General features: G+C 37.2%; 1 protein-coding gene across 1 annotated transcript in view; it reads left to right on the top strand.

Annotated features, from left to right (window-relative positions):
* Positions 1-17,640, top strand: part of LOC150086708 (receptor-transporting protein 3-like) — a 66,701-nt gene extending 49,061 nt beyond the window's left edge. The window contains exons 4-5 of the mRNA XM_090371537.1: positions 11,172-11,342; positions 17,032-17,640. Coding sequence (XP_090227663.1) covers positions 11,172-11,342; positions 17,032-17,187 — 327 coding nt within the window. The 3' untranslated portion in view covers positions 17,188-17,640. The remainder of the gene's footprint in view (positions 1-11,171; positions 11,343-17,031) is intronic.
* The last annotated feature ends 9,402 nt before the right edge of the window (positions 17,641-27,042 follow it).

The following is a 27,042-nucleotide window of genomic DNA, read 5'->3' as shown; positions in this document are numbered from 1 at the left end:
TAAAATAAAAAAATAAATAAATAAAATGAAGGGGTATGATTTAGTGTGAAAGAAAGTAAGCAAAGATTTACATAAAATTCATCGAAAATTTGTAGAGAAATATACGCATGTGGGCACGAATAGCAAAAAATACAAAAATAAAAGGTCAGTTTGGAGAATAACGCTGTATAGAATGTGATCATCTACCATGACAGTAACCTCCTCACGATTTCGTCTTGTGCTCAAAAAAGATTATCAATTAACTGATGAAGGTACTACTTTTCGACTATCGGTAACTGGATTGCCTAAGTTTGTGGAAATGTCTGTTTCTGACATGTTGTCTGGTAGTTGCAAAATGGATTTAATATTTTTGGACACACGCTCTCCTGCCTCCTACAGGTAGTTTCGCGGCAGTGGCAAGAGAGTGTGAAACTTAGGAGGAAAGTTGGGTGGTTGTACGATGGCGCTGCCATGCCTCAAATTAAACGATCAGCTTGTGTAGTTTTGTTTTCCGGTTTCCACAGACCGTTCGTTGAAAACTGGAAGTGTTAGGAACACTTGTTGAAATATAAAATGAAAATTTAGTGCATAGGCCTTATTATAGTGTTACAAATTCATGACAAGATGATTCTAATCAAACGTATGAATTACAATCATTTATTCTAAACTCAAAATATAGCATAACGTAACCAAGAAAGTGTAGCATCTTCAAGAACAAATATCAAGAGAAGAAAATATAAGCCTAATAATTCTGTATTACGTTAATAAAACTGTATTATGTTTGGTTTTGGATTTACTGATGATAGGGACATCTTGAACAGAAATGTGTGTAATTTTATGTCTGCGTAGTGCGTGTGTTGTTATGTTGTTTAGTTTTTTCCGGCCATTTGGTCACCAGGAAGGCGATCACCTGGAAAGCCTGCCCAACTAAGTACGTACAGCAACCCCCTCCTTAAAAATCTCGTAAGCCGGTCCTGAAATGGACAATTTCCCGCACCCACTGGAGGTAGTGCAATACCAGTCGGTGCTAGCCATCCCTTAGTTAAGACAGCCCACTTCTCAACTATCAATAGTAAAAAAATTTAAAAAAAGAAAATAACACAAAAAATGAAAAATAAAATAAATTAATAGAAAATAAAAATAACACAAAAAATGAAAAATAAAATAAATTAATAGAAAATAAAAATAACAAAAAAAAATTGAGGGAGGGCGGGAAAAAACCCCTTAAATAACTAGGAACAGGATCAAGCAACTCGTAGTACTGTACACAAGGTGTGTTTGTTTTAATTGCGATCTCCAGGGTTTCTCCTATATACCAGTACTGTACACAGGAGGCATGATCTAATGTGCTGTGCAGATGACCTCAAGCTCATAACATACACATTAGTTCTGAAGACAATATAAGAAATAGCACTGCCAGTTTTATTGCCAAACTGAATAGTGTTTCAATATCCTACATTTGCCAATTTGGATTGTCTTAATCCAAAAAGAAAAAAAAAAAAAAAAAAAATGAGTACAAACGACGTTTTTCTTCAGACCTATATCATCTGTTGTTTCGTTGATGCATGATTACCCTCAGATCCTTAATGCGTTTACGCATATTAATCATGGGGATCATCTTCGATCCTATGCTCAGCTTTCACAATAATACAAACTTTCCAACAATCCTTTCTTCATCACCAAAAGAAACATATCGCCCATCGCAGATAGATTCCTCCCTCTAAATCTATATAAACAAAAAGTATCCCCATTAAAATCTTAGACCCCAACCCTGTTCCTACGCACAATACAACCAACCCACTTACATTTTCTATTTATTACCTATTTTCTATTTTTTTTCTCTTTCTAGTTTTACTATTTTTACCTTTTCCCCCCTATTTTTTACCAATTACCACAGGACCCTTTCCATAATTACGTTTCTCTTCACACTCACTCACATGTTTACGATCCTTGTTTACGATTCAGAGCATCCCGGAAGTCTGGAATATGTTAGAAAGAGCATCCCAATGGAATTAAGACCGAGGGGACTGTTCCGACTATCTTAAATCTCAACGCTGTTTAGACGAAGTTAGCAAAGTAATAAAAGTTGCATAATTTACAAATATTGTGTTTAAAAATAGAAATAAAAATCCTTTTCATTAATAAACAAAACTTCTAATTTCGAAAATAAATCATTATTTATTTTAAAGACGATTCTCTACAGAGCTTGTAATAGTCGCGTGTATGATTTACATGAAAGCTATCTTTAAAGATATTAATAAAATAAATATCGTAACCTTTGCAATTTAAGTTTCCGGTTTCAATTTTTTTCTCCCTTATTTATTGTTATTGTAATTTTTTTTAATGCAAAAGTTCATTTACACATTGACAAGATATTTCTTTCCAATGTGTAAGCGGAAATATCTTTATCTAGATTTGGGTGGATTGAAAACAAAACAAACGTTGCTTCACTTTTCGTGTACTTGAGTCGACGTTTTGTACTTAATAAATGAGCCGTTCCCTTGTAGTACTTTCAAGTGAAATAACCCACTTCCGTTATTAGAGAGAGAGAGAGAGAGACTAAGCGACATGGAACGGGTGGTCTGCAAACAAACCGCATATCACAAAAATAAGCTATATAATAGTCAAATTATGTTTATTATGCCACGCTTAATGTATATTTTTTATTTTTATCATAATAAAAAAAGATTGCATAAAAATTTAAAAATTAAATTACATTACAGTTTTAAAAAATTAAAAATTAATTAAATAAAAAAATTCTCAAAATTTAAAAATAAAAAATGATTAAAATAAAATTCGAAAATTGAATTAAATTTATTCAAAGAGGAACCAAATGAAATAATTAATTCTATTTTGGGTAGAAACCCGAATTGTTGTCCTCATATCACCTTCGATCCCGGAACCTCCTTAATCTAGCATTATCAGTTTGCAAATTCTTCTCCTCTTTGTTAAACATTCATTCATTCATATTCTCTCTCTCTCTCGCTTGTTCTCGAAGCGTATGTCTATCTTCACTTTTCCTGTAATGGTTGAATGTACGCAGCCTAGCTATTAGTTTGATTACTACTCAAGTATTTCACAAACTGGTGGCAGTTGCTTTACGTTGACCATCACTTTTTGCAGAACTACTATGCTAGTATTTTATTTTCATTATTGTACATTGTCAACATATTCTAGAATATTTCCTGTTGCCTTTAAAAAAAAAATTAAAAAAAAAAAAAACGCATTGTTTAACCTCTTTCCTTCCCCCTTATTTAATTTGAACAGGTTAGAGAGAATACATTGAATGTATTGTCCTGGATGTCATTAGTATCGCCAAGATGCGAACAGGTAGGCGAAATTCATCGCAGCTTGGCTTTTTGCCAGTCATTTAAAATTTTCCTGAAGTCTCTAGCAAGCATCCGACAAGATGGACCACCACCCTGGAATTTGTACACCACTGTGACTAGTTTCTACTAACAACTTGTTTTTATTTTTATTCGTTCTCGGCTTTCTCGTTTAGTATTTCCGAAATCCCGACAGAGTTACGACATCAGTCTGCTGCATCCCGGAACATTCTGATTTATATACCTTCATGAAACTGAATTATCTCATATCTTATAAGCCCATATGTTTTGACAGATTTTTTTCGTCCTGAGACAGGCCAACTCAGCCAAGGAATGAAAAAAGCCCATAAAAGTTCCTCGCATCATTGATAGAATTCGAACCCAAGCGTTTTTTATCCGGTGTAGGGAAGATGATGGTTACAACCATTGTGCTACCGTGCAAACTATTCTGCTAAATGATACTTTGCATACCCTCACGGGAAGCACGCGTTTATAATCAGCGTTCTTGAACACTACGTGAAAAAAGCATGTGTCCAGATTCCACCAATGAGGAAAGAAATTACGGTCGTTTTTGAACAAGTGGCCGAGTTAGTCGGTCTCAGATGACTTCCATGTGCATTAATGTAAAAATCACATTTCTCATTATTATTCCAATCAGTTACTCCAAACTTCCATTTACAAACTAATAACCTTACACAGTTACATATTTCACAATTTTTGACTGAAATCCAGTTTAGACGGAAACAAAACTCGTCCATATCTCTTTGGCCTGCATACAATGCCGAAATTACAATAAAACCAGGCTTTCCCTCCCCCTCCCCCGCGAAGACGAAGCGTTGGGAACCCAGACGATTTGGAATGATTGGGAAACCGTATTTGGGATAGCCAGGATTGGAAGTATGGAATTTTTTAACCGCTAGGTACGGTACGATAATTTTTTCAAAGCACGTTACGATACAAAAGTACGGTACATTTTCCATTGCTTTTTAGAACCTTTTCTGTACCAACACAAGTTTAAAAAATCTCACAGGGGAAGCTTTGCCATTATCATGCACAAGACCCATAAAGATCAATGATAATATTAAATTATTGCGTTGTAGTACTGAATTATGTTATGTATGTTATGATTTAGCCAGAACACCTCTGGAGTTAGCAGTATTATAAAGTTGTTGTTATAGGATTTTAGGAGCATCAGCAAATTAGACCACATATTATGTCTGTAAATTGCATGTGTTTTGTGGTCGATTTGCTGTTTGATGGATGAAAAACCCGAGTTTCCAGGATAAAAAAAAAACCATGCTATACTCACCTGATACCGACTACCTCAAACACGTTGTGAACAAGGCAGCCCAAAAAAATTTTTTCGCTTCATTGAAGGAATTCGAACTAAGGTCTTTTCCATTCGGTGTGGGAAGGACGATCATTCGAACTGTGCTACCCACGCGGTTGCATAATAAATTAATACTATTGAAGTATAAATATAATAAAAGTTCTTTTAAATTTAACCAAGCCAACTAGCGGTGAAGGTAGGTGTATTTCCTACTACTATAAAACAAAGCTTTTTTTCTCTTTCCATTCCTGCTAATACAGGAAATTCCGAACTTAGGAAGGGTTAGAGTTCTGGCGTTCCAGAAGTTCAGGGTAGCGGGCCAAAAGCCTATATAATCCACGATGAAGTGAAAATATTATGAGTAAGTTGTTGTCATTCTTCCTTTTAGGAAGAATGACAACAATTTACTCATAATATTTTCACTTCATCGTGAAAATTAGGAGCATCAGCAACTAAAGCCGTATTGCTCCATATATACTGTTTATAAATTGTGTGTATTCTGTGGCCAATTTTCTGTTTGTTGGATGAAACACCACAGTGAGTTTCTGGGAGAAAAAACCATGCTGCCCTCGCCTGAGACCAACTAACTCAGTTACTTTGGGAAAAAGGCTCATAAAATTCCTCACGTCATCGACAGGATTCGAACTCAGGTCTTTTCCACCCGGTGTGGGGAGGGCGGCGATCCTACCAACTGTGCTACCGACGAGGGCTTATGAGTAAGACGGTGTGGACAGTTAGTCTCCCTGACTACAATTTTAATATGTTAAATAATTATAATGTTGCTTGTTTCGTTTAAAACTAGCAAGAAATATTACTTATTACTTACTATAAATTTGATATTGTATTATTTTATATAAAGTTTAATATTTTTGTAATCTATCTTTATGTACCTCGCAAGAACTGCAATAGATAACTGCTTTACTCTTTCACACACGATCAACATAGTTTGAATTGGATTTCATTGCCGGCCGAAATACTTCAAGGAAAATAGACTATAAAAGAAGAAACCTTTTGTGGACTATTTTAAAATCGTGGCCCAGTTAGTTAGTCTCGGGCGAGAGTTGAATGGCGTTTTTTTTTTCTCCTGGAAGCTCGTGGTTTATTCGCGTTGTACAATAGGTTTAACAGACGGTGAAGAGATTTCCCAATTAATAATCACCCAACCAGTCAATCCATCTTTTATCAGTGTTTACTATAAATAAATGCATTCCGTCAAAAGACCCTTTAATAATATGAAGAGGTTCTAATTAGAAAATGATTTTGTTTAGTGGAACGGTTATCCATGTCTACGTTATCAATATTTGTTTTATTATTGGGAAATTATTCTGAACTATCTTAGCCAAAATCTGGGAATAATGACTTTTGGTTTACTGTACTGTACTTAGTATTAGTATTAGCTATATGGTGAAAGGAAACCCGAGGCCTTTGCTACATCAGTCAACAAAAAATAAATAAATAAAAATATAAATAATGAATAAAAAATAATAAAATAAAATTAACTATGTATTTGACTCTCTCCTCGTGCAACCTGTTCAACTGACCTTTCAATTTTTCCCAGCTCTCAGCTTCATTTACCCACAAAAACAACTTGTTCCAACCCAAACTAAGCATCTTCTTCTTCCGTAATTTGAATTTATGGCCTCTACTTCTGGAATCATTTATAACAGTCAAACTTTCACCCTCATTCATTTTACTTTCACTTCTCAGAGCCTTATACACCTCAATCATGTCTCCTCTAAGGCGTCTAGTTTCCAAGCTCTGCAGCCCACATATTCGAAGTCTTTCCACATACGAACACTTTTTGCCAATCTCTCCAGGAATTTGTACCTTTCAAGAAGATTGGCGTCTTTTTTTTTAAGGGTTGTCACCGTGTTGTTATCACCTTCCTATCTCTACAAGTAGATGTTTGATAAATCACCGACAGGACACCATGGGTGATTGTCTACACTGTTTACACTGCTCAAAGGACTTCACTTCATTGTAATTTCGAAGTCTCTTTCTTCTTCTTTTGTTTTTAACTGAACCTCGTCAAGCGTTCCTGTTCTCTAAGCCCAAGACCTTGTATTTTGCTACTTTAAAACTTAGCTGCCACTTTTCTGACCATCCTTTTAAGTTTTAATCACAACCCTCTGCCTCGTTCCCTGAAGGCACACTGCGATCTAAGGATTTTCTCTGTGATTCAAGAGCATTCCAGCTTGTACAGTAATCTTGCATACGAGATTTTTGAGTCAAATGCTTTGCTGAAATCCAAATAAACAATGTTGAAATGATTTCTACATCCAGCTCATGAGTGAGTCTGCCAAAATAGTTAACCAGGTTGGTTAAACATGATTTCCGTTTACAAAACCATGCTATGTTTCTTTTCAAATTCCATTTCTATATTTCTATCTAAATGATCCGGTAGTGCACTCTTGATCAGTACTTCCACGATTTTCCCTACCACTAAAGTCAGACTGACAGGTCGATAGTTACCCACTTGACTCTTAGAACTACCTTTATATATTGGAGATACACTGGCACTTTTCCAATAAAGGGAATTTCAGCTGAACCATTAAAGTTAATCATAAGTCCAGTGATGCCTTCATAATTAATCTTAATAGTTCAATGCACTCTCTTGCCGCCTGTTCCAAAATTACTGGGTATATGCCATCAATTCCGGGAACTTTACTTGCTTTAGGCTGGAACATTTTTCTAATAATTAATCTGAAATTTCAATATCCCTAATTTAATGCTTTCCGAGAACTCTCGAACATGAACGGTTTGTCTTCTGTAAATATCGATGGAAATCACCTGTTCAATTCATCTGCAACGTCAGTTGGGTTACCTAAGTCTTTTCTGTATCAACTGCACAAGGGTCTGGTCTGAATCGTTCTTCTCTTCTTGGTATTCAGGTACAAGAAAAATTCCCTGTACCCGTTTCTTGCTCTCTCTATTAGCCAGCGATTTCTCATAATCTGCCTTTGCCAAAACCTAACCCATTCTGTGGTACTATCACTGATCAACTTAAAGCTGGTATAGGCTTCAGTACTTTTCGTCACGCTGTAACTGTCCCCCATGCTATCTTTTTTGCTCTGCTAGACTGGTTAGCTTACTATTCATGGATCTCGCCATTCTTCTTGTGGTATATTTTCGTAATGGCATACTAGGGGGCTCCACCCCTGCTCGCTTTGCTCGCCAACCTCGCGCACGCTTTTCTACGTAATATGTAGATATATGACGGAGTAAACCAAATCTTTTATAGGTAAAAGGCACACCTGTCGAAACGCACTGATCGATATCTAATCTAATATATAAAAAAAAATAGAAAGTATAAGAAAAAACTATAAAAAGTAAAATTGTGTGACTGTTGAGTGAATGAAAGTTATTATTAATTACATGTACTATCTTAGCCTCTTCACTGGACAGATTGATGGCTATGCAGGCCCTTAGGGGCCTCATGGTTATCCAAGATGACACCATGGTGTAGCTTTTCCTAGCTGGCATGGTGTGGGATGCTGACACTAACCGTTAGGGTAACCCCGAGGCCTGTGTGGGACAGAGCTGCAAAAAGCATGCTCCACCATAGGAATCTCTTTCCCTATGTTCTTTTATTCTTACCACCTGGGGTGGTTGAGTCTCCTTCACCCAATCCCCTTTCCCCACCCTATGTGGTCCCTACAACCTTTTGCCTGGTGGCTCACCCCATTATCCACTTTCAACTCCCACCCTCTAGACCAGAATGTGCATCCTGTACCAGGGGTCCCCTTACAGTCTCCCCTTTTAAGTCAGGTCAGTGCTTCAACTACTGCTCCCCTCTGTTCTCTACCCCATTTTATCCCACCTTCTTATCTCTCCATTATCTCCTTTCCAATAAAAAAATTTTTCTTTCTTTTTTTGGTAGCCCTCCTTAGGTGCCTAGGCTACCCCAGGGTTCACCCCGCCAGAGCTCTCCTAATGTGTCCTGGCCCGCGGCCATAGGGCGGTGATGGAAACTAGGGTTGTTAGTGGCCAGAGGAACAACACAACCCACACTAATACTTCACAAAACATACGCTAACACACACCCTGGCCTTATGCTGAGTATTGTATTCTACACAGAGTAAAAACGCGGAGTTGGGGGAGACCCCCGGTGCCGCTAGACAAAAAACGCTATGTCACTATGATCGATATCTAATCAGGAAATGAACTATGTAATTATTTACCTGTGCATTTGCAGTGCGCGGCATTCTCAAGGTCGAATTAATATCACTATGTAATTATTTACTTGCATTTACATAGGTCATTTAAGAAAATGCCTTTTGCGTCGGGTTCCATAATGCATGAGGAACATTATTGCATCCAAAAGAGGACTAAAATATTTACAAATATACAATATTCATTAATATACAAAAAAGTTACAATGGAACATCAAATGTTAGACAGTGAATCACGTGCACAAGGTTGGTGAATGTTATGGAGGCTAATATCAATAATTAATTGCATTTGTAGTGACGTAACTGCTTGCTCTCTTCTCCCATTGGCTTCAATAAATATTACTAGGAGGAAAACTTTTTTAATGTATAGAGAGATATGCATCCATGCCTTCTATGACTATAAGCTTAAAGGTATACCATAAATTCTAACGTATTCGCTCTCTGTGTGCTACCTCCCAATACAGTTGATAGAGGCTATGTAGCATCTTCACTCAAGATGCTACATAGCCACTTAATCTCCTTCCCTGAAATTACGGCCTCGTGGTTAGCACAATTGGAATAATCACCGTCCTGCAAGCACTGGGTGGAAAAGATTTTAGTTCGAATCCCGTCAATGAGGCGAGGAATTTTTATGGGTCTTTTTCACAATGTAACTGTTAGTCGGTGTCAGGTGAGGGTAGCATGATTTTTTATCCTTGAAACTCCAGTTTTCGTTCAGACATATTATAAACAACGCAATATAACCTAAGTTGCTGATGCTCCTAAAAGCCTACAACAACGAACCGACCTAAAATTAAAACCCATTCTTTGCCTTTAACAACTACTACGTCTCTTCTCATCAATTAACTCAAAATTCTGTGATTATTCCTTGGTAATGGTTCATATACTGCCAGCCCTATGATATCATTTGGTTCGTAGGTGACGATCACGCCTAATACACTCCCCTTCCATTAATATCCGGACACCTTCCTTTAGACAAAAAAAGACCTTTTATTGTGTCATTTAATATTTTGTGCTGAAACCTTTTGCTTTTATGACGGACTTCAATCTTCGCGGCATACTCTCAACCGGCTTTTTATAAATGTCAGGTGATATGTTCCTCCACTTGGCCTTTAACGCTGGCGCACTATGGCCATAGTTGCCGATGCGCCCAATAAATTCCGAAACAAACAAACAAACAAACAGCCTTTAACCCTGCCACCAGTTCGGCCTTGTTCTTTGGGCGATCTCGATGTGTACGTACCCGACGATCCAATACATCCCAAAGATGTTCGATAGGGTTCAGATCAGCACCATGGTCTGGCCAATCCAACTTTTCCAAACCCATGTCCGCAAACCACTCTGTTACGACCCGAGCAGTATGATGGCCTTCCCCTAAGTACTGCCATAATGGTGGAAGTGCTTAATTGTCCAGGCTGTTCTGATATTGCACAGCATTCATGGTTTTGTCGATAACGACTAATGGGCCCAAACCAATGAAAGGATCCCCATACCATGACACTACCTCCACCAAACTTCATTGTTGGGAGGATACAGTCAGGAAGGAACTGTTCCCCTGGCATTCGGCACGCCCAGGAACAGCTATCAGACTGGTAGAGCGCGAACCTAGACTCGTCTGTCCATAGGACTCTTTTCCACTGTTCTACAATCCAGGATTCGCGCTCCTTCCACCATGTTAATCGGCGTCTAGAATTTGTTGAGGTGATCAATTCTGTTGAAATGTTGAGGTAATTCTGTTGAACTTTTGAGGTAATTCTGTTGAACTTTTGAGGTAATTCTGTTGAACGTGTCATCTTGCATGCCCACTTTTGCAATTGTCTGTTCGTAGTCCAGTGTGCATATTTATAGCAGGTTCTGTGACCTATTGCATGCACAGGACCTGTTTCCCCATCCATGGAGAGGTATTCGGATATTAATGGTAGAGCAGTGTATATTCTTGCTTCTAGTTTTTTAAATGAAGTTATTTTTACTGTATTATTAATATAATTCGAAATTTGAAATTTAAAGGCGACATCCCGGAAGAAACCTCCGAAAGTGGTGCGTGCTGATGTAGGGGGCAGGTGTGGGCTTGTTCTCGCAATCCAATGCCATTAAACATGCTAATTAATTAAATCATCACCGAATATGTTAAGAAATGCAAATATACGTAGAATACAAATAAATATACGTTTCAAGCTTGAGCAAATTCTTTCTAAGCCCAAGTTACAATCAGAACTAGTGTACAGAAGTTCAAAATATACTGCGTATTCTATATCTTCTTATCCAAGACAAGGCAACTTATTTGTTAAAAATGTCATTAAGAAATTACATTAACGTGAAACTGAAAATTTAATTTCAAATTTAATCGCATTTTGATTTTGTTAGGAATGTGGACATGGCTGGACATCAATGAAGGGACGAGTTGCATTTTGGTTCAATTTGAATGCCGCCACAGGTGAGGGCCTTGTTGCCTTCAAGTTATACGGCCAGCAGTGCGATCGTTGCAAAATAGGTCGATACGAGCCTGCCATGTGGTATCCTGAGGAAGTAATAAAGGTAAGAGATCTATTACGTTTATACTTTTTTCGCATTTGTAATAGAAAAAGTAATTAGCAATTGTTTTCGCGATATACAGAATTTTTAACGAGTACAATGCTGGTATGCAACATTTTGTGTGGTCTTCTGCTATGCGATTGCAGATTACCGATGATTTTGAAAGTTCTTACAGCTTGGCATTTCGCCGGATGAATCAGTACAATCCATTCAAGGAACAGCATGTTTTTAATTGAATCCGGCCTACTCATGAGGAATTTGGTAACTTCTCCAACAACTTGAGCTAAACAAACAATATATCACAACGCAAACAATACTGGTAGGTTAGTGAGGAACAAGTTGCCTCCGTAGCCGAGTGGACAGGAGCGGGAATGCAGTAGCACACATTTGAGTAGACTGGGGTTGAAGCCCCTAAATACGGCCGATCTGCGCCCCAGCACTGGACCAGTATGGCAGATTATGGTCCATTCCCTCAACATGAATTGTTGAGGATTCCATCCTGCACATTTATTTACTGTGGAACAGAAACGCATTACGAAAATTCTCCCACCCCCATAGAAATTCTAAATTCATTATATCAATTTTACACATATTCACTAGTTCTAATCCCTGTTATATAGATTAACATTTAATTAACCAATAACATTTATAGTCTGCGCACAAGCAACTAAGGACAAGAGGGGTTAGTACATGGTATATGTAAATTTTGTGAAATTCTAGTCGGTTTGACCGCAGAATTTCACAAATTCTCAACCGTAGAATTCTGTGAAATTCGAGCGTGGAATTTCACAGAATTTCGAACTATGTCAACCAGCATAGTTCTATTTTGCGGAATGAAAACCGCAGTTAGTGACTAAAAACCATGCATCCCTCGCACGGGACTGACTAACTCGGCTACGGTGTGAAAAAACCCTCAAAAGTTCGTCTCGTTCATACGGTAATTATTTCTCAACTTCGACTTGGGAAAAGAATGAAATCCAAGGGTTTTCCATACGGAGCGAGGCAACAGCCATACTACCCACCACGCTAGCGGTGAGTGCTTCTTATTCAATGTATATATATATATATATATATATTTTTTTTTTTTTTTTTTTATTTACCCACAATAGGCTAAAACATAACTCGTAGGGAAGAATAATATATAAAGAAAAAAAATCTTGTGATTTACATTAAACTGATATAAATCAAAAGAAATGAAAAGGTTAGTAGTAGTGGGAGTCGTATTAGGAGTGACAAATGATACAAGAAAGCAAGCTTATAAAGCATCAGCCAAAAATAAAAATAATACAAGCTTCCCACATCACTTGCCCATCCGCTCCAATAGTTTGTCTAGTTCTTTCTTGAACATATTCAAACTACCCACTTTCACAAGAACAACACACAGAAGCATGTTCCAACAATCAACCACCCGCTGGCTGAAGGCAACTTCCATACATCTATTCTGCAACCATCTTTCCTCAGTTTGAATTTATAGTGCTCATGTGCGTAGTCTGCGCAAGAGGAAGGATGTCATCAGCAATGAGCTTGCTAAACTTATTCATAGCCTTAAACACCTGAATCATATTACCTTGCAGGTGCCTAATCTCCAGACGTCAATTTGCAGGTAATAGTACCATTTTGTTCCCCTCACCAAACTCGTTGCCCTTCTCTGCACCCATTCCAACAGATCTACATCCTTCCTAAAATGAGGCTTCCAGACCTGTAATGCGACCTAACCATTGCCTTGTAAAATGGGATAATCACATCCTTATCCGTGCTGGAAAATTCCTGTATACCACTGACAAAATCTTATGGGTTGTCCTGGCAGCCTGTCTGCACTGCTCAGAAAACTTAATATTTGACTGCACAATTACCTTTTTGCCTTTTTCATTTTCCACTACCAGGAATGTAGTACATTAATCTGGGATTACTGCTGCCTATATGCAGTACCTTGCATTTGTTAATGTTAAACTTGGGTTGATTTATATTAAAATCTGTTTAAAATCTGTTTAAGCAAAAAAATAAATAAAAATAAGCATATATATGACAATTTTTTATTTTATTATTTTTTAATTGAGTATATAATTTTAATGATCATTTATATGCTCTTGAGGAAAAAACGTAAAACCGCAAATCATATATTTTTTTTACGATTTTTTAATAGCATTTTTTTTTTTTTTTTGTTGTTGTGTGGGATGAATTTTGAAATCTGAAAAATTATGACAACTGATTGCCTTAGTAATACAGAGACTGAAGGAAACTGTATAACGGATATGACACGGATTTGTAGCATTGTGAATGGAAAGTATGACATCATATAAAAAATAATATTCAGAATGAGGAAGTTGATATTTTGCAGATTAAGTTTTGACTGTTCTCAATTAAATCTGTGCAGTGTTAATTGAGATGACAATGTATTGATCACTATTGTGTAACTCTCATGACTGAGACAAAAACGAGATAATATTCTATTTAATATAAATACGATGAACTGATAAATGACATGATACTGTAAAGCAGTGTTACTTCATATATTTTAATACAATGAAAATAAACCAATGTTATTAAATTAAAAAAAAATTAAAAATAGAAAATATAAACAAATGAAATACAAGTAATAATAAATCCAATCGATTTACAAAAATGCATACCTGATAATAAGTTCCTCAATGAGAATGGAACTGGCTGGAATTAGTCGATATTCGACTCAACGTTGAAACAAAAGTTTTGTTGAACAAAAAGTCACTTGACGTTATTTTGGTCAGGAAACCATCTGTAGTGATCTCCAGAATCTGTTCTTCTGAATGTGTCAAGTTATTTAGTAATATCCACAAATGATCCACCACCTAAAATCAACTTTAGGAAAAATGGAAAACACTGAGGCTAAGTTATCGTTTGCTTATTTCAGGTTAGCACCTTACGGTGACGTTAAAACGTTAATCGAGAGACACATAAACCTCGGCAGTTAATAAATTACAAAATTAATTATAAATATAAATTTTCAAAATAAATTATAAATATAAATTTACAAAATAAATTATAAAATGTATTATAAAATAATTTATAATTATATAACAGCTCTATTATTTGTTTAAAAATAATAACTGATGGTTACGCAACTTGCACCCGGCCAACATTGATAATTTTGAATTCGCTTTTCTAAACTTTGAGTCTCCAAACCGTTTTAAATAAGAGGTGGGGCATAGTGCCCTAATTTTTCCTTGAATAGTATGGATAATTTTTTCCCTGTATAGTTGCTTGTATAGTACGCTGTTTTTCACAGCTGGTCGCCATACAAAAATAGTGATTATAATAATTAACTGTAATACATACGTGCGATTTTTACATGTAATTGGAAAAATAAACAAGTTTTTATCAGATAATTATAACTATTAGATAAATAGGTTTTACAAATATAAAATTAGAATCTTTAGAACCATTCTTGACTGTTTTAACAAATTTTATAAATTATAGAATGAACATTCGGTAAGTAATCTATATACTCCTCCTTATACATATTTTAACGCAGTAAGACAATGCGATCTTTTATCCCTGAGGGTCAGGAAGTACCTTTTTTTAAAAAATACATGTGTCGTGCCCTCGTGGGTAGCACAGTTGGTAGGATCACCGTCCTCCCCACACTGGCCGAAAAGACCTGAATTCGAGTCCCGTCGATGACTGGGAGAATTTCTATGGGCCTTTTTCACAACGTGGCTGAGTTAGTCGGTCTCAGGCGATAGTAGCATGCATATTCGTCCAGCAAAACAGAAAATCGACCTCCGGACACACGCAATTTACAGACAATGTACATGGAACAATATAGTCCTCGATGCTCCTAAAACCCAACTACAATAACAAGTATGTGTCGTGGTTCTTCCTAGATTTTTCTGTATATACGGTTAGAAACAGATACTGTATAAGGAATACAAATTATAAGGCATGAGGCAAACTATAAGGCATAATTTGTATTCCAAGTAATAGAAATATGCGAACCTTCATGAGAAGGAGTCCCTGATAGGCAGAGGCGGATTTAACGGCGGGCGCACCGGGCGCGCGCCCCGACTTCTGAAGGGCCCACGCAAAACCCCAACAAATTATTTGAACATATTAGTTCAACTAATAGTTAAACTAATATGTTCAACTATTAGTTCAAAACTTTGTGATTATTATTATGCTATTATTAATATTATTATACATATATTATATTCAAATTTTATTGGAAATAAAACATTAATAGCACATACTATTTTTTACTTATTTAAAAAAATGGTTAACATGTATTTTTATTTTCCCTGTCTCTCTCTTTTTTTTAAGGGGCCCAATATTTTCTTCTGCGCCCGGGGCCTCAACCGACCTTAATCCGCTCCTGCTGATAGGCTGGACCCCGGTATGGCCATGTTCGGATGCATTCCAGAAAGTAGTACGCAATCAAAAATTTAGTGCACGGCACTTTCAAAACCGCTGCATGGCCGTGCAGTTTAGAGGTATCCTGGGTAACAGGGGGGGGTCAGAGTCAGAGAATATTTGCTTGCTCTTAAAGACGGTATTACTTGTATAGTACTCACAAAAGGCTAGTGTGGCTGGATTAGAAGCATGTATTCTGTCCTAGCTCTAGCCTGAACAACAGTTTGTACTTTGTTTTCAAAGTATACCGTACCAGCCTTACTAATGATTTGAAACGTAACAATCAATAATAATGACAACTACTGTATAATTTATTTCAGGTCATCCTAATTCTAATACTGATATTGCAATTGATACTATTTTTATTTGATAATAAATTAACAATTAGGCCTGACGTAGCCCAGTGGTCAGGAGCGAGAGTGCATACCACACATTCCTTGAGTGCGCCGGGGTTCAAGCCCGTGACTACTAAATACGATAAATATTTGTATTGACGATTTATTGTAAACTCTACTGACTTGGTTGTCGTGCCGGAGTATAAACAGAAAATTTATTTATCAAATATAATTGCTAGTGTAGCCCTGGGACAGCTTGCATGGTAACAGACACATGGCACATTGGAAGCTCTGTCGCATTGGTTGGCGTAACAATGGCGTTATGAATTCCTTTTACCATTGAGTAACAGTCCGGAGTATCAAAATAAAGTTTTTGTTTCTTTCTTTCTTTTTTTAATACTTCGGATTACTTTTTGAATTGTCTTATCAGCTTTTATAAAATCGATGGATACGTCCTATTTTATAAATGCAATTATTATATTAACTTTCTCCTCTTGTAATTCTTTGTATTATTTTTTTCGGCAAGTTTTAAACTTCCCAATAAACGCAATGGTCCTAACTGCTCACAACAGAATGAACTTAATCTTCACTACCAATTGCCATGGTATTGAACTGCATATAACACATGCCATCGTCAAAAGGTTAATATGCCATCTGTAAAAGTTCAAGGAATTATATAAATAGCAATACACTTTTCCATTGGAGCAGTTCTTTTTATTTAAAGTGCGTAGTGCAATATCGAGACAACTCGTGCCGAAATTTCTCCACAATACCAAAATAATTCACTTAATAGCAAACTTAATCTATTCAGTGCTACGTATAGATTGAGGCTAATTCCCAACCTATACAATTATATCATTTTTTAAAAGTAGTTCAGAACAAGGCAACTCGTGAATGAAGGCAAAGCTCCAGGAAACGCGTGCATATGTATGTATCCATATGTATTTATTTAATTTATTTATTTTTCTGTGCAGGTAATGGTGAATATCTACAATCGCGTTGGCCAGTTATACTATGGATTTCTTCAACCTCCTTTCCACAAAGCCAGGCGTCCGGGAAAACCTCGAAATCCTCACAACAGCGACCTCTGTCAGGCATGCAAAGATGGCATGTGTTCAGAACGGCGATGATTTTGCAGGGACATCGTATATTTATGCCTATAGCTGTTTTTAAGTAGTCTTTCTGCTGACGACGATTTGCGTAATCTCAGCCACACAACAATCGCTATGTCATCAACTGTTAGCAGAAACTAGGCTCGTGTTTACAAGAGTTCCAAAGTGCCTAGTCATTGGTCATACGTCAGTTCGTGGACGGCCACATAAGAGTACACGAAGCCTTGATGTCTTCAACAGTTATGACTCCCACATCTTGTGATTCTGTTGCGAAATATGTGCAAGATATTTCATTTTATGGGTGAGATTCTCTTCTAGACCGAAGTATTGTACAGCGTTATCAATTTATACACATCCTGACTAATAAAGGTCATAACGAAACCCGTTCTACTGGTTGACTTGTATATTTAGTCTGTAAGGTGTCAAGTTTGATTTTCTATTTGTGCTAAAACCACAGCGCGAATATAGAAGCTGAGAAAAAAAAAATGAAATTTAGATTTATTTCTTAATATCTGTATTTTTACTCACAGCTTTTGATCTTTCTTGCACGTATGAAAAACATCTGTTCATCATTGATAAAATATATATATTTTTTTCATTGTTTTATGATGTACCATCGAATAATCTGTACACTTTGTTGTATATATGTATTAGATTATGTAAAATAAAATTATTGTGTAGTGCTTGAATTCCATCAAGTATTTCATTTATAAAAGATTCCAATAATAATTACTGGACTATAAAGGGTGTCTATATAAAGGAGTCTTTTTAACACCGTAAGATACTTTTCGGTATAAAATTTGTTTAAATGCCAACTATTGAGCATATTCATAGTATAAAAAGTAACAAACACAAAAATATTAATATTTTGAGTTTCACACAGTTTGCAGACAGTGTTCAGATAAAATATGACAAATAATAAATAAAAATAAATAACAAATGAAAATAATAAACAACAATAAAAATAACAAATAAAAATAATAAACAACAAATAAAATAAAAACAAACAAAGTAAAAAATAACAAGTTTCATTCTTAGGAATGCAAGACTGAATGAAAAAAATCAATGAAACTTATTCTTAAGTTTGATTCTAAAAGTAGCAATCGCACTGGTCAACAAAATTTTTTTTTTTTTTTTAAATTTTTTTCTTTATTGTTTTGCATCTAGGGAATTGAGAAATCAGCATTAAAATATGATTGTTTTGCTCAAGTTTTGAAAATACCTCCTGTCTTACATTTTATAAAAATACATGGGCCTGAAACGGGATAAATAAAGAACATCCAATCATCCACCGCTAATTTATTATATTATATGTACTTGTTTATACTCCGGAATGAACATCAGGTTAGTGGAGTTTATAATAAATCATCAATATAAACGTTTAATTGTATTTAGCAGTCACGGACTTGAACACATGTCCAACTCAAAGAGAGGGTACTATTGCACTCGTGCTCCTGATCACTCGGCTACGTCTATGGGATGATGGCAGGTTTCTCACAAGCTATTTATAGTTATCTGCTTTTGTTATTTCCCAGAGTTTGTTGCTACAAGTTTAAAAGCATTCTAGGCCGCTTTCTCATCACCATGGAGAGCTGACCAAAGTGTTCGTCCTTGAGAGGGACCTGTATCTGCGGGGAAATGAACACACCCTTTATTTTGGCCTCACTAAATCTTGGAAATTTTTTCTTGAGGTATTTGAGAGCCAGTCCATCTTGATCCACGGCTTTAACAAATTGTATCATAAGTCCAAATTTTATATGGAGAGAAGGTAATAGGATTTTGCTTGGCTCAACTAGTGGTTTGTAATGGACATTTTTTATTCCTGGTTCGAGTATTTTCTTGTGCAATAAGAAGACAATGCTCTGCTGTTCCATTCACAAAGAAATCAGCAAAATTCTGTGTTTCCCTGCTTCATTTCTAACAAGATGGCAATAACTTTTAAGTCACCACAAATCTGCCATTGGTACTCCTTGTGGTTGATGGATTCAATAAGAAGCTTCGTGTTATCGTATGAATCTTTATATGAACTGCATCGCCCATTGGAATTGATGGCATACGTTGCCATTACGCAGTAGCACTGTTTTTAAACTCAATTTAGAAGAATTATCAAAAGTCTCGTCTTGAGGGTTGTGGTCAATATGAAGTGAGTCCATTAAGCCATTGATGTCAGTACAGGCAAGGTTATTTAAAAAAAAAAAAAAATGGGTTAAATCCTTTTGGCGGCACTAGTATACAGACACTTTAACGTTATCTTTGAAGGAGATTTCACTGGTACAGTCCAAAGGTCCTGCTTCATTTTTGGTCAATCAAGATCTCTGATAAGATCGTTTAATTACTTTTGTGTAATTTTGTGTGGCTCTGCAGAGGGGAAATTGGAAATAAAATCAGGAACTATCGATATGGAGGGTTTTCAGATGGGCATCACCTAACTCTTCACCGGATTCTAAAAACATGTTCATTTGGTGGCTCACGAATGGGGAATCCTCCGTGGGATATCGATCGAATAGCAGATGGTATATTCTAGCTTAAGATCCACTTTTTCTTCTTGTAAATCCTCTGCTGAAAAAGTGGTACCATACAAAAATAACAGTCCGTTATATGATCTGAAGGCTTTCTCCACATCATAGGCATGGCAAAAGGTATTGAGCGGCCTTTGTGATGTAACCAGCTGCGGAGATTAGAAGCACAAGTATTGCAGCAAATATGAGGAGCCGAGCCGAGCCTTTGTCTTGGTTCCCAACTTTGCAGCAAAAATAAGAGTTCTAGGTTTTTTTTTTTTTTTTTAATATTATCGGACTAATGGCACACTTCTGTGATGCAAATATCACTTCACCACAAACATAACAAAAATTATCCGCACTATTTACACATTTATACAGCATGCTAAATTTTAACATTTCAGCCATCGACAAATGTTATTAAAGTCCACGTATTTTTTAATGAAGGTAATGGAATATTTAAAAAAATGACTCTACCAAGGAGCACAGTTTGACAGATATGCAATTGTCTACGGCCCCAGCTGCTATAATCATTGTCGTCTTTCCTAGACGGCGACCACCATTTTAAGTGTATTTGCATATATGCCCATAAGGCCTATTGTCTTCACGATGTCCATCCACATGTAATAGCTCGATTTCCAGTGGATGGATTTTTATGAAATTTTATATTTGACTCTTAGGATTTGTCTAGTCATCTCAAATTTAAATCGGACAAACGGAATTCCGGTAATTATTATTTTTCATATATATCATGTAGGCTGTCCATATACTGTATGTGGATAGCGAAGCGTTGAATATTATAATTAATATTTAATATTTAATAATAATATAACGTTGAATATTACGCTTGCTGCCTTGCGCAAGTTGGAGGAATGAATGGACAATATGGCGGATGAACACAAAATTCTCTGTTTGCGCATATGGAGTGGTTGTTTTTTGTTTGTTTCCTAAATACACAAATAACGAATTATTACTATTAGTCACAGCAGAAACGAGAAATACGTGTTATGAGAAAATAAGCAATGTACTGTACAGTATTACAAATGTTGGGTGAATATGTGGTGTAAAAAGAATTACTTTTACATATTGGTTAATTGGCAGCAAGGTAATTATTTACTTTTCACTTCTGTTAATCATAGAAAAGAAAAAAAAAAGCAGTTAATTTAAGAAATAAAAATCGAATGTGCATGAGGTTTAACGCACTGTTTACTTCTTTTTTGGCGCGTTAGCATATATACATAATTCACGTATTGTCTTGGCCATGTTCATTCGACTGCATTAAAAACAACTCGACTATCAGTGGACGGATTTTCAGTAAATTTTATGTTTGAGGCCTTTTTAAAAGATCTGTCGAGCTTTCCCCAAATTTCATTATAATCGGTCTAATAGAAATGCGGAAATTAATTATTTTTTTTATTATACATTTTATACACTGGATATTGTGTGTTTGTCATGCGCTAGTTCGAGAAATGAAGAGATAACATGGAGGATGTGCAGAAACGAAATTTTATCGATTCACGCATAAAAGTATTTTCTCTCTCTCTTTTTTTTTTGGTTATAAATCATGAATTATTACTATTTGCTAATGAGCCTGAAATGTGTGATGCAACTTGTTTTAGTTATTTTTACTGAAAAAGTTTTACAAACAATTGGAACCTGGTACTTCTCCCTGTTTTGTTAAATACAAACAAAAATACTTCACATTGTTGAAGTTAAACATAAGGCACCTGGAGTGCATGGGATCTATCCAGTTATGTTAAAGCAGGCAGCAAAAGAACCAAGCAAACCCTTAGCCATAATTATGAGAGCATCCGTGGACTCAGGGGAGGTCCCCACGGACTGGAGATGCGCAAATGTATCCCTAATTTACAAAGGGGGTTCAAAAGGTGACACAAGTAACTATAGACCTGTTAGTTTAACTTGTGTTCCAGGGAAAATAATTGAATCACTTGTTAAAGAAGCTGCAGAAATAGTTAAGACACAGCATGGGTTTGTTAAAGGAAGGGCATGTCTGACAAATATGATTGGATACTATGATGTGGTTACAAAGGAACTGGATGTGCAAAAAATAATTTTGATATCATATACTTGGATTTCAGGAAAGATTTTGACACTGTTGCACATGGAAGACTACTGTACAAATTGGAGCAGAATGGTATTAAGGGCAAGTTGCTACAATGGATAAAAGGCTGGTTGAGTGGGAGAAGACGGAGTGTGGTAATCAATGGATGCTGTCCTTCGTGGACTAATGTTATTAGTGGAGTCCCACAGGGCTCAGTGTTGGACCCACTGCTGTTTTCTATATTTATCAATATATTGATGAAGGTATATAAGGCTTAGTGTCGAAGTTTGCAGATGATACAAAGGGTGGCAGGGTTATTAATGACAGTGTGCTACTACAACAGGATCTAGAAAATTTGGGCAGATGGGCTGAGAAGTGGCAACTGAAGTTTAACATTGACAAATGCAAAGTACTGCATATGGGTAGAAGTAACCCCAGAGGAACGTACCAACTGTGTGGTACTACACTTAGGGTGGTAGAAAATGAAAAAGACCTGGGAGTAATTGTGCAGTCAGATATGAAGTTTTCTGAGCAATGCAGACAGGCTGCAAGAGCAGGTCAAGGGGTTTTGTCAATGATATAGAGGAATTTTGCTAGCAAGGAAAAGGCAGTATTATCCCTTTGTATAAGGCAATGGTTAGACCACGCCTTGAGTACTGCATACAGGTCTGGAGGCCTCATTTTAGGAAGGATGTAGAGTTGCTTGAGTGTGTACAGAGAAGGGCAACAAGATTGGTGAGGGGAATGAAGGGATCCTCTTACCAAGAGAAGCTGAAGTTCTGCAAATTGCAGCAGCTGGAGACTAGGCACCTGCGAGGTGATCTGATTGAGGCATATAAAGCCTCGAATGGGTTGAGCATGCTGAATTCTGATGGGATTCTTCCACTTGCTCAGATTACGAACCTAAGGGGACATAAATTCAAATTGAGGAAAGGCAGTTGTAGAATAGATGTGCGGAAATTTGTCTTTAGCCAGCAGGCGGTTAATTGCTGGAAAAAATTTCCATCTGTTGTGGAAGTTGACAGGTTAAGTAAATTTAAGGAGGAAGTGGACAAATATTTAGAGGGGAATGGTTGTGTGAATTTTTTTTTTTTTTTTTGGCTGATGCTACATAAGCTCATACGCTTGCTTTCTTGCATCACATGCCACTATTACTATTACATTCGAATTTTGTTATCTTAAAATATGCCAAGAACCTCAGTATTCCTTAACCTGTCATCCACAAAAGCCTAACATGTGGCCTATGCATTAATTAAAGATGATCCAGTATATCAAATGATTTTAAAAAGTAGACCAGTTCTATTTATTTTTATAAGAAATATAAAATATTTCTTATAAATATATTTATTTATAAGAAAAATATATTTCCTGGTCAATATCTATCTGTCTGAATCTATGCTAATACTGTGATACTTTCATAATATTAAATTAATATATTATTTAATAAAAATTAAATTTCTTCATTTAAAAGGGCTTCATCCAATGGGCTGAGTCACTAGTCTACACTCTCAAATGAAAGTGGGCTGATTTACATAATATAGTATTAAATATCAACCGTTTTAGTATGATCACTTTTTGGTTTCTGCTTCAACTATGTTTTTTTAATGATAAATGCTTAAAAAAAAAATTGAATATTCTGTTTTAATGAAGACCAGGGGGCTTTGCCCCCTGCTCGCTTCTTTTGATAAAGTAAGATAAAATACTTTTCTTCTGCTATGAATACATAAATACGTTACATATGGAAATCAAGCATGGCACCGCGTGGTCAAGTTAGATAAACATAGCGCATGACCAAGCTTAAACAGAAGCTTGTTTTACCACAGTAAAATAAACTTCTGTTACGTATTTTAGTATTTGTTATGTGTTACTATGTAACCCGTATCTTTCTCCCATTGGCTTAATAAATATCACTAGGAGGTGAATTTTTTTTAATGTATAGAAAGATTAGTCAAACAGCTACTTATTTGCTAAAATTAACAAAAAGCCACTACATTCAGAATCAGTTTCATTTACGAAAAGTTCAAACTTTGAGTTTAACTCCATCGGACATAGACTGATGAGCCAAAACATTGACCACCTACCTAATATGATTGTGATCCTCCACATGCAGCCAAAACAGCTCATATATGGCGAGGCATGGTCGCTACAAGATTTCTAAATGTCTTGTGGTATCTGGTACCAACACATAACCATCAGATCCTTTAACTCCTGTAAGGTCCGTGGTTGAGATGCCGCAGATCAGAGTTGCTGTTCCAACACAAACCACAGATGTTTGATGAGATTGATGTCTGGGGAATTTGGAGGCCAGGGCAATACCTGGAAGTCTTCATGTTCGGTGAACCAGTTTCGAACAATCTGGGCGGTGTGGCACATGGTGCATTATCCTGCTGAAAGACAGCACCACCAGAGGGGAAGACCATTGTCATGAAAGGGTGTACCTGATCAGCAATTATATTTAGGTGTAAGGTATACTGGTGTCTAATAGCTCCTGAGATTTCTTCCATCTCTGCGAGCGAGCTTTGTATCGGGTCAGAGATTTTGAGGTGTGTGGATTATGTGCTATGTAGTTTGTTGTACCTTTTGTTTATCCGGTCAAATAGCCGCCAGGCCCCTAGTGGGACACGACGTTACCTGATGTTTAGGTAGGTGGTAGACATTAGAGTGCCCAGCACGTGGATGACTGGACCCAGGGTATCCCAGCAGAACATCGCCCAAAGCATGACACCGCTGCCACTGGCTTATTTTCGTCCCACTGTGCAACCAGGCACCATCACTTCCCCAGGTAAATGATGCACACGTACCCAGCCATCCACATGGTGCAACAGGAAACATGATTCATCAGACCAGACAACTTTCTTCCAATCACTCAAGGTCCAGTTTCAATGCTCCGGTGCCCATTGTAGGCACTGTTGCCAGTGAACTGTGGTTAGCATGGGCACTTGGAGTGGCCTGTGGCTATGCAGCCCCCATTTTCAGCAGGGTTCAATGTACTGTGACACATTACTCCTGTCACAAACATTCCAATTACCGGTGTTGCACCACAGTTGCCACATACCATCCAGTGAACCAAGCCAGTGAACCGTGGTTAGCATGGGCACTCGGAGCAGCCTGCGGCTACACAGCCCCAATTTCAGAAGGGTTTGATGTACTGTGTGTTGTGACACATTACTCCCATCACCGGCAAGTTGCGCCACAGTTGCAACGTACCATTCGCTCACCTCGAGCATTGATGAGTTGTGGTCGTCCAACACCTCGCTGGTTGTTCGTGGCTTTCCCCTCCTTGGACCACTTTCAGTAGGTACTAACCATGGCTGACCGTCACCACCCCACCACCCGTGCGGTTTCAGATATGCTCTGACCCAGTCGTCTGGCCATTAAAATTTGGCCTTTGTCAAACTCTCTTAAGTCTGCTGCCTTTTCCATCTGAAGAACAAGAGTAACACTGATTAACGGCCGACCGGGCTAGCCGAGTGGGTAAAGTACCTGCCCGGCAACCCAAAGGTCGCGGGTTCGATTCCCGCCTCGGGCTTGGATCAAAGTACTGCAAAAACCTTGGGAGGTGCAATATGGCCACAGAAGCCGATGCGCCAACAACTACCAAATCAAAAAAAAAACAAAAAAAAACCGATTAACGGAGCGCAGTATCAGGTGTTTTTTATATCGTGTCCCGACCCACGCGTAGTTCACCTGTAGTTGCTTCAATTTGCATAACGACTCGCTGGTCATAATGTTTTGGCTCATCGGTGTACACCTGTCTAGGTGCACAATTAATTTTAAATTCCCGTGTCTCCTGCTTGAACAATATGTTTAAATGAATTTAACAGGTAAAAATGGGATGGAAAGATACTGATAAAAATTTGGAGGGGGAAGGGTACTGTCCATTAAGGCTCTCAGCACACTTACTTTTCTTTTCTTTTTTCAGTATGGCCTTGTGGTTTGGAGTGAAATTGTACACTGCCTGGAAACTTTATTAGAAACACTGAGGTTTGAACTACAAGAAACAATCTATGCGAAAGTATGTAAATTGAAGCGATCACAAAATGGGTGACGTGTGTAGGAAAAAGCTATAAAGCTGTGTGACTTGAGCAGTGCCAACTCATTTCATTGGCCAAGCTAAATGGAAAAAACTACATGGACTTCCAAAGAAGTATGATTGTTAGTGTGTTTAGGTTGCAGATAGAATGGCTGTACTTGTTGAGTGTTCAAAGATAGTATGATTCTAACTTTTAACAAATGCAAAAGTGCCTGGAAAACATCAGTGAACAGATGTAATTGCAATTGATTTGTGGCCACAGATTCCATGAGGTGTTTGTTGTCTAAAATGGATTACAAGTATAATTGCCATTGAATGACAGCCCAATTAAAGTCTACATCTAATTTTTTTTTTTTTAGAAAAACCCCAAACACAAAAGGTATTTGAATCTGGAGTACATAATAACATGTGGGTTGAAGGCAAAGACAGAATATACTTGTTGACATTAGACTTTAATTTCATAGATTGTAATTTTAGGAAAATACACATGAAGAAAGCAGAAGGGATAAATGAAGAAGTTGGTTTTTTAAGTATGGAGTTGGACAGTGGATGGATGCTGACTGGTTGAGGCATGTGTTCAGTACACTTACAAAAGCATGTAGCAGAAACTGAACATCCGTGAAACAGAGTGGAGAGATTGTGTAAGAGATGGGTCATTGATTAACCTGACTATCCTCTTTTGATTAGTCTATAAGCTTGAGAGAGGTTTTGAGAGACTCCATCCCAGATGCGGGAACAATGTTCCAGGGTAGGGCAGATTTGAGATTCGTATCCAGTAATGCTGAGAACGAAAAAGAAAACCAGTTTTTTTTTGATGCAGAGGAATCAATATTTATGTTATGCTTAGCCAAGAAAGATTTGAAGTCATGATAATCCTAATAGAGATATGTTATCTTGTCTAGAAATCTGAGTGTCATCAATGATGAGCACAGGAGCAGCAGACTTTTGAGAAATAACATAGGACTGAGTTTTAGGATTGAAGTTAACTGTTTTCTTCACCCCACTGGGGAATCATGTGGAGATTGGCATTTAAGGAACTGGCAGTTAATATTTGAAAAGTTGAAGCTCTTTGTGCAGAGGGGGACTGTATTCCTGTCGTGTGGATGCCAAACCTTTCCCCCACCACTTACACTGGTGCATAGGCACCTCCGTAGCCAGGTGGGAGGAGTAGCAGTGCGTAGCACACGCTTCTTGATTAAACCGGGGTTCGAGCCCGTCACCATCAAATACGAAGGATGCGGAAAGGTCAGGGAATGACCACCGCATATCCCTGGAGCAAT

Source organism: Mastigoproctus giganteus, chromosome 4 (genome assembly GCF_048544385.1).
Source record: "Mastigoproctus giganteus isolate SK-2022 chromosome 4, ASM4854438v1, whole genome shotgun sequence".
Classification (NCBI taxonomy): Eukaryota; Metazoa; Arthropoda; class Arachnida; order Uropygi; family Thelyphonidae; genus Mastigoproctus; species Mastigoproctus giganteus.
This window is presented reverse-complemented; position numbering and strand designations above follow the sequence as displayed.